The following is a 14009-nucleotide window of genomic DNA, read 5'->3' as shown; positions in this document are numbered from 1 at the left end:
AAAAATAGGCTTTAAGGGCTCAAAGAGCAGTGCCTGTATCATGATACTATATGATAGTGACTCATATTATATAATGAATAAGACTTCTCACCATCCACCCCAAAATAACTTGAGTTTTGCATACAAGGTAATTTGAAAATGTTTCCTTGGGCAAGATGTGTATTTTCCAGCTTTGTCATTTTCCACTCCAGCAGGGAAGGAAGCCAGTACAAAGGACTATAGTCATCTCATTACATGGGAAAGGCAGTAAGAAATGCATAGCAGCAGAGCCTTCCCTTTTCTGCTGTGGTTGTATATATCTTTGAAGACCAATTATATGGATGCAAAACAAATAACAAATGCATGACTTTTTCATACTATATAGAGCTTTGTGTGGACAGGTCTGTAAGCATAAATGACAATGATGACAACCACGTGTAAGTACACATACACACATCTCAAATCCCTCCCAAAACTACACTCACCAAGAAAAATACTTAGTTCTGGAGAGTGCCATACCTTTAATACTGGTGTCTGCATAAGTGCAGAAAAGTAGGACCTACTGCAGAAACATAACCTGAAATTTTCCATCCCAAATTATTCTTTAGAATAATATTAATTACTCCACCAGTATCAGAACTAAGGAATCCTGGTTTCCTAGTTTACAGATTAAATATATTTATGCACTTTCTCCTACAATAGCCACATATTTCTCTTTTTTCAACTTATCTTTGTTCATTATAGTTTGGGATATAAGAAAGTGTACTGAAGCCAGTACAAACAATAACTGCTCTAACACCAAATTTTAAAGCAGTGTTGGTATTAAAATTTTTTAAACCCAGTAATTTTCTGAGGGTTTATGACTCAAATCCCTAAAATAAGAGCTCCAGATATGCAATTGACCTATGGCAACACTGTAAAATCCTAACTGCTGCAAGACTGAAAGCTATACTTACCGTAATCAATTAATCAGACTTCCCACAACTTATTTATTCCAAACCCTTACTTAAATGATTTACAGCTTACAACATAAAATGAAGATATAATTAAAAATGATAACCTATTTCTAACAGCACATTCATTTTTTAAAAGCCTTCCAGTCACTTCATAAATGTAATAGCAGATCCAACAGAGACAGTGGTGATGTTTAAACTGAGCTGTGAAGTTTCGGCATAGCTCTGAGTGGGAGAGATATGAGGTGTTCAGATCCCTAGGCACGTTGTCCCTGACTGTTTTTACTTCATTTACTCTCAGAAAAGTCCTGAGGAAACTGATTCTTTAAAAAAATGGTTCTTTGCCCCCTCTAAAAGCTAAATCTCTTTAAACTGGGTAAGGTTTAACACTCAGAATCAGACACCTGGAAAAAAAATCCATCATACAAATACATAATGCTCTGGGAAAGGTATGAACAATTTCAGTTCTGAAACGAGTACAGACGTGAAATAGAACACAGCCTTTATCTGCAATTCTACATCTGTCCAATTATATTTTCCATTTATTTATCTGTTTGAGTATTGAGATGGTGCTTCGTGGTGGCATCATCATTCTCACCCGATAGGGCATCTCCCAGAACAATCACCAAAACACAAGCTGCAGATTATTCCTGGGGACAGCACTAGACTGTGTTAAGATGCTCACTACATAGCACGAAGGTACTCATAAGTCCAAAACCAGTTACTAGGTGCGATGGCTACAGGAGCTTTGTCTAGAAGAGAAGTGAATTCAAGTCCTTGTTTAATGAACACATTGTTTTATTGAAGTCCTGGGTTCTTAAGGAAAAGAGTGGGCATGAGATTACTGTATTAGCTCTGTAGGCAAGAGTTGCATTAAATGCATGGACAATTGGCAGTGCTTTGGTGTGATTTAAGCACCTACATCATAGCAAGATAAGGACACAGCTGCTCCCAGGCATGGCCAAAGAACCAATCTCCTGTAGCTTGTAAGTGTAGACACCTGCTGACCCTCAATACCTACATGGATAGGGAAGCATCTAAATAGAGATTATGTTTACTTCTTCATTTCTTTAAAAATCAATGTCTCTTGTGCCTCACTTCTCTCATTTTATAAAACTTTGAATAATAATAAAAAATTCCTTTACGGTGATAAAAACAAACCCAACTATGTTAAAAAGAAACCATGAACATAACGATCAGAGCAGCTAAAAAATATCTGGATTTCTGTGCTAAAATTATTTTGGACATTCTATTCCTATCTTTGGAAATTTGACATTCATGACAAGAAATTTTTTTAACTCAAATATTTAGAAGTTTTTACTTATTTCCAGATTGTATACATCCTACATATCCTACACATACCATGATTAGTGAGTTAAGTTATATGATACTGATATTGATATAATACTGATATTTTAATTGCCAAAAAATTTATGAATTCAATTGAAAAAACACTGAAACTCATTTCATGCAAATTCTATGCTAGAAAACTACACCACTTAAACAGTTACCCAAACTGAATACAAAAAAAGGATGGACAAGACCAAAGGAGCTTACTCAGACACTTAAAACATTATTGGAAGTACTTGGGGGAGTTTTGTGTTTTCCCACTTTATCCTCTATCATTTGTACCTTGCATTTAGCAAAGACAGGGGACAAAGGCAGAGTAGGAAGACAGAATTAAATCTCTGTCCTCAAAGAGCTGAATATACAGGTGAGGATTTTACTTAAGCAAAGTGCAAATATTTATTTCAACTCTGACGCAAAGCTGCATAAAAGGTGACATCATCTTTCGTGACTCAAGAAAGCACTCCTGTATTTCATTTCACTCTCTCCTCACAACTAGAATAACTATTCTTCTTTTAATATGGCTAAGATATATTTCAGGTGATTGCTTTTCTCAGAAGAATTGTATATGTTGAAATATATTTGGGACTGGTTTTTTCCCCTTTGGTCATGCTCTGCTCCATCTCTATGTTTGAGTAGAGGCTGTACCTTGCTTTCCCTTCACTGTAGATGGTTCATGATGATCTTTTGCTCCCACAGGAGTTTTCCCACTGGTCGAACAGCTTTCAAGGAAGAAGACTCCAAAACAAGCCCTGGACATGGTACTACATGTGGCCTCTGTGTCTGGGGATAATATTTCATCATTCTTTGCACTGTGTTTTATTTTTTGATCATATTGCAGTTTCAGCCCCTCAGGAGACAGTCTGTTGCTTAGTAGTAGTAATCTTCATGGAAATTAGCTTGAACTTCAAAAGAACAAAACATCTTTCATTAGTCACAGGTTTTCAGATAATGAATTCCTCCAAGAAAGTTGATTAGAAAAGCAAGCTTTCCAGAATCAAGTACCACCAATGTTGACCTAAGATGAATGGCCCTCTTGAAAGAGCCATTTCTTTGTGCCCCTTAAATTATGTTTGAGATTGTGTCTATCAATAGTCAGGCTCACCTTGACAATGGTACTAATAAAGTGAAGTTCTATATAAGTGGAATCAGCCTCTCATACAGAATAAAGCCAGAAAAAATTACTGCAGTCATGTAGTCTGGCCTCCTGTGTAATATAAATCACACAAATTAATAACTGTGCTAACAAAAGCACCTCTTAAAAAAACATCTCAAATATAAAATGCTTTTAGAAATTTTATTTTTCCTTAAAGACCTGCTTTAGTTAAAAGTACTCCTGTTGTGTGATAAAGACCAGAAGGGCACCAGAACTGCTGCAGATTCTCACTGGGAGGGTCAGAGGCCCCCTCAAGTGTGTTCCTAGGCTTCCTTCTTACTTTAAAATTAGTCCTATAAATTTTGCATTGCTCCCTCTATCTAGTCTAACGAAATAGATAGGAGAGCAGCTCAGCCTATGCAATGATGCATTCTGCATTTCTAAATTTGACATAACAGAAATGGAATAATTACCAGAACTTAAAAATCATGCTAGAAGGCTGGGTAATTTTAGAACTGACTCTATAAAGTCTTTTCTACACTGGAACATGAAAAATCAAAGACCAAGTAATTAAAGGTACAAGGGCAATACATTCTAGTTTAGCAATGCCAAATCTCTAAGTTTTCTCACATAGAGGCAAAATGCTCTACTTCTTCAAACAACTTGGACCAAACTGAGCCCAGTATAACTTTGCAGGAGAAAATCCACACCATGGTTAAAAGTGCAGGAATTTCACACTTCATTGACGAAGCAGCACAAGAGGAAGTGAATCAAGTTTTAAGATTAACAATCTTCTGTCCAGCGCAGCTATCATCAGAAATTTTTAAAAAAAGTGTCTAGGGCTTTTTTGGGCTGTTTCTCTCACTCCTTTTGGAAGGTAACCTGCCAGAAGATCTAAAAACCTGAAAACATCCACTCAGCTCCACTGACTGCAAAGGAGCCTCAAGTGATCGGTGGAATTGTCTATGCCAAAATATCACAGATGTGTCTCATCAGGGAGGTCTGCTTCTGCATATATCCAGAAGTGTTGCAGCACTGATGGCAATGAACAGTGCCAGGCCTATCTCAAACCAGAATTTACAAAACAGGCTTTACATTATTTATGCCACGAGAAGGCCCAGCCATGGGCATTTTCAGAGCTCAGTCAATAGCTAAGGCTAAGTCTGCAAAAACTCCCATAAATGAACCCAAAAGTCCCGATAGACCACTCCCCTAACCTCATAACCCAGTAGTGAAAATATTTAGGAAGGAGACATGATTTCAGTTGTTCTCAGGATCCCAGAGGATTTTAAACAGTCTCTCCTCAATGCTTTAATCAGTGGATTATTACCTAATCTGAGGTAAGAATAGAAAGGGGACCCTCGCCCACCCTGTAAAAGCTGTTTCAATTTCAACAGAGTAATTAAATATTCAGCAGAAGCGAGACACACCTGGGCTGGGGTAGTTACTGCATGTGATGGGGAGAACCTGACTTGCACTGCTGCTCTCCTGACAGCCTAACTGTGAAACTCTACACCACATTGTATCAAACAGTGGCTGGAGCACAACCTCTCACTTTCTTCCCATCTCCTCTGGAACAGACTACAGCACACAGGCTGATAAATGACAGCCTGAAATCTTCTCCAGTGAAGAAGGGAAGGAAATCCAAGTCCAGGGAGCCAAATTCAGAATTATTATTTTCACAGTTTAAGTGTCAATTAAGAAGCAGGAGATGGTGGAAGAGATGTCACTTCATCTCTCTTCCTTTGAGAGGAATTACTTTTACAGAAAAAGGCAGCACTGACACCCCAAAGAACAGCAGGGCTTAAACTACAGCCCTGAGATTTTCATGTGAGCTCCAGAGGTTCCTTCTTGCCATCCTGGCTGTTTAGGGAATACCCTCAACCACCAAACTCTCCCCTCTGTCTTTGACACAGAGCCTATACCCAGTATATCAAAAGAAGCTATTGTTAAACTTAGAGCACCTGTGATTACATCACCTTTGGAGATCAGATAAACTGACTTTTGGAGGAATTGTCATTTATTTCACTAGACATTCTCCTTCAGCAGACAGGGCAGTGTTGGTGGAATTCCTACTCATGTTGGTGAGTGGACAGGTTTAATTTTATTTCAGGTCTACCGCAGAGGTTTGGATTGCAGTAATCTATTTAAGGCAGAGCACCAATTATACAAGGAATATGTCTCATTATTGCTGTGTTCTGCGCCCACACACCAGCAAAGATGGTTATCTAGACAGGATAATAATATAAACCAGGAACATGCTCTACTTTGGTATTTATGAATACTATGTTACTTCTCAGCAGTACTGTTAGTGATTTGGTATCAAGCTGCATTCACTGTAGGTAGAACAACACAACCCAACAGTTTGTGCATAAATATCCATAAATAAATTTTAAAAACTCTCTCTGTAAGGGGTACTTAAGAAGTCCCATTAAAACTCACATTTTCGTCCACCATACAATGCAGTCACTAACTTAAGGCTGTTACTCCCCTCCTGTCTGAGCAAAGTTGTGGTTTTCTTCATGAATGCCATTTTTCTTTGAGAGCAAGCTGTAGGAACTTCTGTTATGGTGGAAGCTCACTGGCAGATCCTGTGCCCAGACCACTCACAGAGACACAAGTCAGCTAAGGGATTCTTACTCAGTCATGAATTGGCTATAGAGAGATGTAGCTTGGGCTCCAAAAGATGAGCGTGAAATAAAGCCTGTAACATTACTGGGGATAAAACAAGAATCCTGCACTAGCAGGAGTGCTAGATATTGCACATATGTTTGTACTACAGGCAAATATATGTGTTCCTGTTCAGTCCAACCTGAACTCACGGCAGGAGAGAGTAGAGAGGTTTGCTGGCTGTACAGCTTCTCCAGGCACCTCCACCTCCTCCTGCACCCACTGTACCTGTTGTAACACAGCAGTGCAGAAGGCGCTGCTTCAGGAAGGTCGGGGCGACGAGGAGAGGACGAGAGAGAAAAAAGTGATTGTTGCAGAGGTACAGTCTCACCATCAGGCATGTGGACAGCTGAGAAAAGCCATTTCCAAGCAACCAGAAACACCCATCCCCTCTCAGGTATTCTTTAGTGACATGTCTTTGACTTCAGCATTTAGAGAAGTTGCTCCAGGAGAATTTCTGCTAAATCATTAGCAAACTGAAAGATTTCCCCAAAACAGCCACGATGCTGAACATTTTTTGCTCTTCTAATATCTGTCATAGACAAACATGCAGCACTTGAATCATAAAGGTCACTATCTTGTGTTGATATGAATCTTGCCATGCATTACCACTGCCTGGTTTATTTATTGCAGAATAAGATGATCTTAATTACTCAGTCCAAACTAAAAGGTAGTACACCCAGTTCAGGTAGTATTTTAGGAACATTATTTTCTTTTTAGGTATCCTCTCTACTTGGTGGATACTATTTCAATTGGTTTAGGTACTATTTTCAATTGAAAATTGAACCACCCCCGTGGTTCAGAAAAGAGCATTCTAAATGCTGTACATGAGAATAATTTTGGCTTAAACAAAACCACTTACATCAGGCAAACTTTGTTATTTAATATACAGATAAAATAAATTGTTTGAGACTATGAAGTTGGGCATTAAATCCAAGAAACCTGTGAATATACAAACATAGAGTCAGTTCTAAAGACTTTTGCTGCCTTTTTGGAGAATGTTTATGTTTATTTTCTTTTTTTGTTTGTTTATTTTCTCAGGTGTTTTCACAGGTGTAATATGTACAGAAAAGACAATGCCATTCTACTTAACAGCTTGTTTTAAAACAGTAGTTCATGGTTTCTCCACATCAGAAAAGGACTACTTCTCAAAAAAAAAAAAAAAAAAGTCAAGCCAGTTCATCCTGGCTCCTGGAAAACTGGACTTAAGATATTTCTCACCATTCTAACCACAACAAAAACTTGTGCTCTGAGTTTTTAGCTTTCACACAAAAATAAATTAAAATCTCTTTCAAGGAGGGCATTATTGAATGATTTGAGAATTAGAAATCTCAAATGGTTGCAGAAAAATCATTGAAATCTTACAGGTTTTTTATGCATATTCCCAAAATAAAATATGAAAGCATTAAGCATACAAGTGAAAAAAAAATAGTAACAGAAAGCAATAAGAGGCAAACCAATTTTTTTCTCTATATACAGAAATATTTTACATGAATAACAAGAAATGTCAAAAATACACAACTTTGAGTACAAAAGAATCATTTCATCAATAGATTTGTACAATTGAGAACTGTGTAAGCAGCATGCTTTGACAGAATGAATTAAACTGCAACATAATTCAAAATACATTCATTTAAATCCTCCACACCAAAGATGTCTGCAAATGTAACATGAAGGAATACAGATTAGTAATGACTCATTTCTGGAGAGGAAGAAAATTATAATTCCCACACAGAGTCAAGAAGGATCTATTTGAGTTTTTCTAAAATCCTTGGTCTTGGTCAAGCCCATTAAAATGCCTCAGTAGCCCAAATTCCGCCAACACGTTTATGTTTTAACATTACAAATGTTAGCATGGTTATGCAGGATCCCTGGCAGGATCACAGGCAGCAAGACTGAGCAGCTTAGAGGTCTTCAACTTGGTGTTAGGACTTCAGGTGCAATTATCAAGGCACTGCTCTAGAGATGTATATTAGACACAATAGCTCAAATAGATCTGTAAACACATAATTACCCTGGGAATACTTCTAAACCACCTTGATTTTTGAACACCCTTTTGTTCACTGTATGCTCTGATCACCTCAAAAAAACTGGTGTGAGTACTGTATCACTATGTAAATCACCTCTGAATATGGGCCAGCGATTTGGGTTTCTTTTCTCCAAGGATCAGCAGATGCAGCTCTGAGGAGAAACCTTGTTGCAGTCAGTGTAAGCAAACACTTTATTAACAAAACAAATTAACTGCCTTTGATGTTTGCAATTTCTACTTCACAGCCAGTACTTATCGGAGATTGAGAAACCCCCACAATATGTTTTCCCCTCCTCCTTCAAGAAAGTAATTTCACTATCTTTCCTGTATTACTCATATTCTTTCCTCCTTGAGTTATTATGTTTTACAACACTCATTCAAATCTCTTACATTGTAGCGCTGGAAGACAGCAAAAATACCTGTTCCTGCCATTTAGACAGTGTATGCTCTCTATTACTTTAACTCTAAGCACAGTTTTGCTGCTTTCAGAGATAAACAGGCATGACAGCTCTGAAACAGAAAATCCATACTAACTAGGTCATAAAACTTCTGCTATCAATGTAAATGTAATTGGAAAATAAAAGCTTTACTGCAAAGACACACTAAAACACTCTCTTTTATAGTGGAAGTCTTTTACTGTCTATCATTTCAATCAGAAAAATCCAAACACTCATCAGTTAAGTTGACAAGGAAAGGAAAACATGGACATCAATAACACCACCACTGCTGGGCAACATGTAACTTCACATGTAACCCGCAACCTCAGCTAGTAACTTTTTTTAAAAAATGAAATTACTAAATTGAAAATTGTTCCTTTTATGCTCCTAAAATTTAAATACTGTCAACACTTTTACCAACAGCTGTCAATGAGAAGAACAGAGATAAATTAGCTCTTCACTGAAGAAGAATTCACATTGGGGTGTGAATGTTTTGTTGTCCTCAGGAAGCAAGCAGTCCCCGGACATCCACAGAGAACAAGGCATTTTCTTCATGCAAACATGTACTGTGTGGATAGACAGAAGTAGATCAAACTGCTATTATCTGCTCCTCAGGTACAACAACAATGACGAGGTCCCCCATGTTTTGGGGTTCTGAAAGAGAGATGGAAGCAAGAGAAGCCCAAATTCTAGCTCTGGTTGTTAGGTTTGGTTGTACCCTGTTCTAAGTCATGGGCTCAGAAAGCTCACTGCAAGGACACACAATTTTACAGGCATTTTTCCTCAGCCTCAAAGCAACTGGGGATCTGGCTTCAAAGCCCAAACCTAAGTCTTAATTTTACTTATCTCATAATAAATATTTATTTAGCTGATTTAAAAAAAAAAACCAGAACAAACAAAAACAAGACCAAAAAAACAAACCAACCAAACAAACACAAAAACAAAGAAAAACCAACCAACCAAACAAAAAAATCTGGTTTGCCATCATTAAGGAAAATCTTTGCCTTTCTGCTTTCCAGGCAGGTACCGAGACAACCTGACATTAATCAGAAAGGTAGTTTGGCATTTCAGGAAGAGAAGCTGATGCCTAATAGATGAGAACAAGAGAGTAAACCCTTAAGGCAGCAGCCACTACAGAGACAAAGAGGCAATGAAAAAAAAATTAGTGTAAAAAGTAGTATCAGAGGGAAAAGGGGAATTTAACTTACATCCCCAGCAAAGTCTGCTGGCTGACTGTTATAAGGGGTCATGGCTGAAAGAGGGTAGATTTAGATAAGATACAGGAATAACTTCTTCCCTGTGAGGGAGGTGAGGCACTGGAACAGGTTGCCCAAAGAAGCTGTGGATGCTCCATCCCTGGAAGTGTTCAAGGCCAGGGAGGATGGGGCTTTGAGTAACCTGATCTAGTGGAAGGCATCTGTCATGGCAGTGGAGTTGGAGCTAGATGAGCTTTACGATCCCTTCCAAGCTGAGCCATTCCATGATTCTGTGATTGTCTCTTTATGGTTTTGATCCAACACTTAAATTGTAAAAGAAGCAAGTTGAGGATTTTTTCTTCTCCTGTAATTACTATGTAGACTAAATCCTAACCTCAGCTATGGGTTATCTGCCATCTCTTTTCTGGTTTACCCTAATATTTCTAATTTTATCCCACGAAAAGCCTGACAGAATGATTTCAACATGGTAGAGCATACCCAGCCTTACACAAGCTCCGAGCAGAAACATCATTACAAAAACACAGTATAAATTGCAGGCCCAAAAATCACTATTTCAGATAGGTTTTCAGGGATATCATCAGGTTTGAGCAGCTTGTAACAGCCTCAAGTAACAACTACAATCACCCTTTACCTCATAATAATTTTCACATGAACACTGTTTTACTAAATCGTGTGTTAGCCTAAACCTCAGGTCATGGAATTTTTGTTGCTCTCTTTCCCTTCCATTCCTCCATTTTCTCCTTCTAACTCCCCTGAAAACTGAGCAGTTAATGTTACTTTTGACCAATTGTTAGTAAAACAGCAAATTTATGACTGTACATGTAGCTATACCAACATAAATTGCCCTCCTAGAGCTTACATGGGTCTTTCACTGAAATTCACCAACATAACAAATAATAATAACAGCAATAATAATACACCTTCAATACAGAACAAAACATTCCAATGAACAAATTATATAGTAAATTCTGTAAAGTGCACAAAAATATTAATGGAAATACTAAAAAAAGTTTTCTAATGTTATCATGAAAACTTCTGAAATATTGTTAAATTAAATAGAAGTAATCTAATGAGACTTTTTGGCTCTAATAAATTGGCAGACAGCAGCAACATTTTCCAGAAAAATTACACCAACTATATACACCATATCTTAGCAGCATAAAAAGTCCCTACAATTAGATTGCAGGCCTAGTAAGCATAAACCTGACAAAATGTTACAAATGCAGTTTTCATTTAAAAGAATGGATTTCCATGGAATCCCAGAGGTAACATTTGTTATTTTGTTTACACTGTATTCCGGTAGTAAACCCAACTATAACCAATCACTTTCTTTCCCTCTATCTTTCTTCCCAAAATTGCACAGAGTAGTGGAAAATTAAATCAAGTTATAAGATAACGGCCATACCAAAAAAGCCATATGAAACAAGACAAAATTCAACCTAAAGCCTGAAAATAATTCCAAACCGCAACAATCATCGTCAAAGAGCCGCAGTTTCAAACCACCGACCGGTGCTCCCCACACACGTAGATGGCACTGGGTCGAATGCGCCGCCTCGTATGGCCAGGTAGCTGTGGCAGAAACTTGAAGAATTTGGGCATCAAGTCTAAGCATGCATCATGAAACTTCTTAATCCTCCAGTAGTAAATCAGTGGGTTCAGTGCAGACTTGAGGTAGCAGAGCCAAAGGAGCCAAGTGCTTATCTCAAAAAAGTTGTGCTTGTAGTAGAAGTGGCTGTTGAACGTGGCAATAAGGCTGTAAGTGGTGAACGGTGCCCAACAGACTATGAAGACAAGGAATAAAATCAAGATGGTTGTGAAGGCACGAGTTTTAAAGCTCATATCAATATTCATCTGAAAAGGTCTCTGCAAGCTCATGAGACCAAGTTTGCTGGCCTGGCTGAGACATATGCTATCAGGGTGGCTATGGATACGAACTGCATTGTGGCGGACGGTGTTGAGTATGCCCATAAAAGAATACAGCATTACCAGGAAGGGAATAAAAAAAGAAATTAGCAAGATAACTATCACATAGGCTCGGTAACCTGGGCTTGTAGAGTAGCCAAAAACACACTGAGGTGCTCTCGAGGGTATCTGCAGGTTAGGATTCCCTACTGATAACGGAAAAGCAACAACAAAGGATGCTGCCCAGGAAATCACAATGAGAATCTTTGCACGGTAAGGGTTCAGTTTATCTTGCCTCTGAACTATGATAAGAAATCGGTCAATACTAATAATGAGAAGAATGGCTACCCCCTCTATGACAAAAAGCCAAAAGAACATGGCAGAAACTCTGCAAAATATATCCCCGAAAATCCACTGAGTGGTAATGATTGTTATAAGAGCAAATGGCATATTCAGCACTGCCAGCAGCAGGTCTGCAAAAGCCAGGCTTGCTAAGAGGATGTTAATTGCAGATCGCATAGCCGCCTTCTGGTAGACCATGAGGCAGACAACAAAGTTTCCAAGGAAAGAAACCAATAGGATAAATATCATAGCAGCAGAAAGAATGATCTGGAGTGGCAAACTCAAGCTCCTGAAAACTTCTTGCGACGGCAGGATAGCTGTAGTGTTTACCAGAAAAGTACTTCTCTCAGTGGTGAGCACAACACCTGAACTATAACTCAGTGGCTGTGTTGTGCCACTATGAAGCAAGAACTGGGGAGTGGTAAAATTCGTATAGGCATTTTCATAGACAATAAAAGTAGCATTTGAGGTCCCAGACTGGGCCAGCGTCAACATTGCTGAGAAAACCATTGCTTCAGGAGAAATGAAAGCAGAACCAAAAGTCTTCAAGGCATTTCATCTTGTTCAGGCAGTATTTTTAACTGATCGTTTAACAATCAAAATTCAATGTCTGAAAGCATCAAAGTTCTTAAATTCATGTCAGTATTTCCATCTGAAAAATAAGAAAGAAATGTAAAGAAACAAAGTAAAACTCTGAAACCAGTGAGAACCAAATGATTGATCAGCTTTCCTCAATGATAAAAGCACCCTTAATATATGTTTACACTTCAGGTTGACACAATTTATTTAAGCACCAGACACAGAAGTCTCAAATTATTTGGCCTTTCTCTCCTGCTCCTGTAGTACTGCTGATAGCATACAATACTCACAACTCACCAAGTTTTCTTCCTACCATAATCAAGGCTGGAAAACTTTCATGTTTGAGAACAAACTTTACTGATTAAGAGTGAATAAATCAAGTAAGTATGTTTACTTAAATATCATAATTTTTAAACTAACTTCATTCTTACATTTTGGAATTGCCTACAGATGGAAAGTTTAATGACATTTTTAAATAGCTTAAATAGTATCAGTATTGCCTATCTGCCTGCTTGGTACGCATTAAAAAGACTACCTATCCAAATTACTGTACATAATACAGAATTCTTGGTTCTGTGTCAGTCATCCACAGTAGATGTCTCGGGAAAATGTGCAAAACATCCTAACCTCTTACTAATCATCAAGTAACTTGTCCACAGGACAAAAGTATTTCTCAGTTTGTTGCATTTAGGGACTGACTCATATCAAGATGCAGGAAACCATCTCTTTGCTCACTACAACTCTTCCTATGGCAGTAAGTTTTCCTGCTTTTACTGGTCTAGGCATGCCTTTGTTAATTTACCTTGGTATCCCATGTAATTTAACCATATACACCCTCTTCTTCCTTGTAGATCTAATCCTTTAACTGCTCAACTCCCGCCCTTGCCATTACACAGTCATGGAATGGTTTGGGTTGGAAGGGGCTATAAAGGTCATATAGTTCCAACCCCACTGCCACCTTTCATTAGGTTTCACCAGGGTGCTCAGAGCCCTGTCCAAAACTGCTAAGGATGGGGCATCCACAACTTCTCCGGGCAACCTGTTCCAGTGCCTCACCACCCTCACAGTAAAGAATTTCTTGCTAGTATCTAGCCTAATTCTCCCTCACTTCAGCTTAAGGCCACTGCCCCTTGTCCTATCACTACACGCCCTTGCAAAAAATCCCTCTCCAGCCTTCTCACAGGCCCCTTTTAGGTACTGACACAATGCAATGTTTCTTTTCATAGTTTACATGTACTGCCTCATATTTACTATCTTGACACGTACTAGTATTGTATTATTACATATACTTACATGTACATATTCTTATAAATAAAATACAAAGATTTGAGAGTTGTCTCCCCTTTTCACTGCTAGCTCCTCCCCTCTGTCTTGGACTATTAAAGACTCTCAGAGCACACTGGCATCTGATCAAGCTGGAAACCAGAAGGATTCTATGCCCTTTTAAAAAACAGATCA

At 38.3% G+C, this 14009-nt stretch overlaps 1 protein-coding gene across 1 annotated transcript in view; it reads right to left on the bottom strand.

Moving 5' to 3' along the window:
* Nucleotides 1-6835: 6835 nt before the first annotated feature.
* GPR63 (G protein-coupled receptor 63) overlaps nt 6836-14009 on the bottom strand; it is a 29111-nt gene continuing 21937 nt past the window's right edge. The window contains exon 4 of the mRNA XM_050315582.1: nt 6836-12624. Within this exon, the coding sequence (XP_050171539.1) occupies nt 11223-12482 (1260 nt within the window). The 5' untranslated portion in view covers nt 12483-12624 and the 3' untranslated portion in view covers nt 6836-11222. The remainder of the gene's footprint in view (nt 12625-14009) is intronic.

This window comes from Myiozetetes cayanensis, unplaced genomic scaffold (assembly GCF_022539395.1).
Source record: "Myiozetetes cayanensis isolate MyiCay16 unplaced genomic scaffold, myiCay2020 scf2-11, whole genome shotgun sequence".
NCBI classification, from domain to species: domain Eukaryota; kingdom Metazoa; phylum Chordata; class Aves; order Passeriformes; family Tyrannidae; genus Myiozetetes; species Myiozetetes cayanensis.
This window is presented reverse-complemented; position numbering and strand designations above follow the sequence as displayed.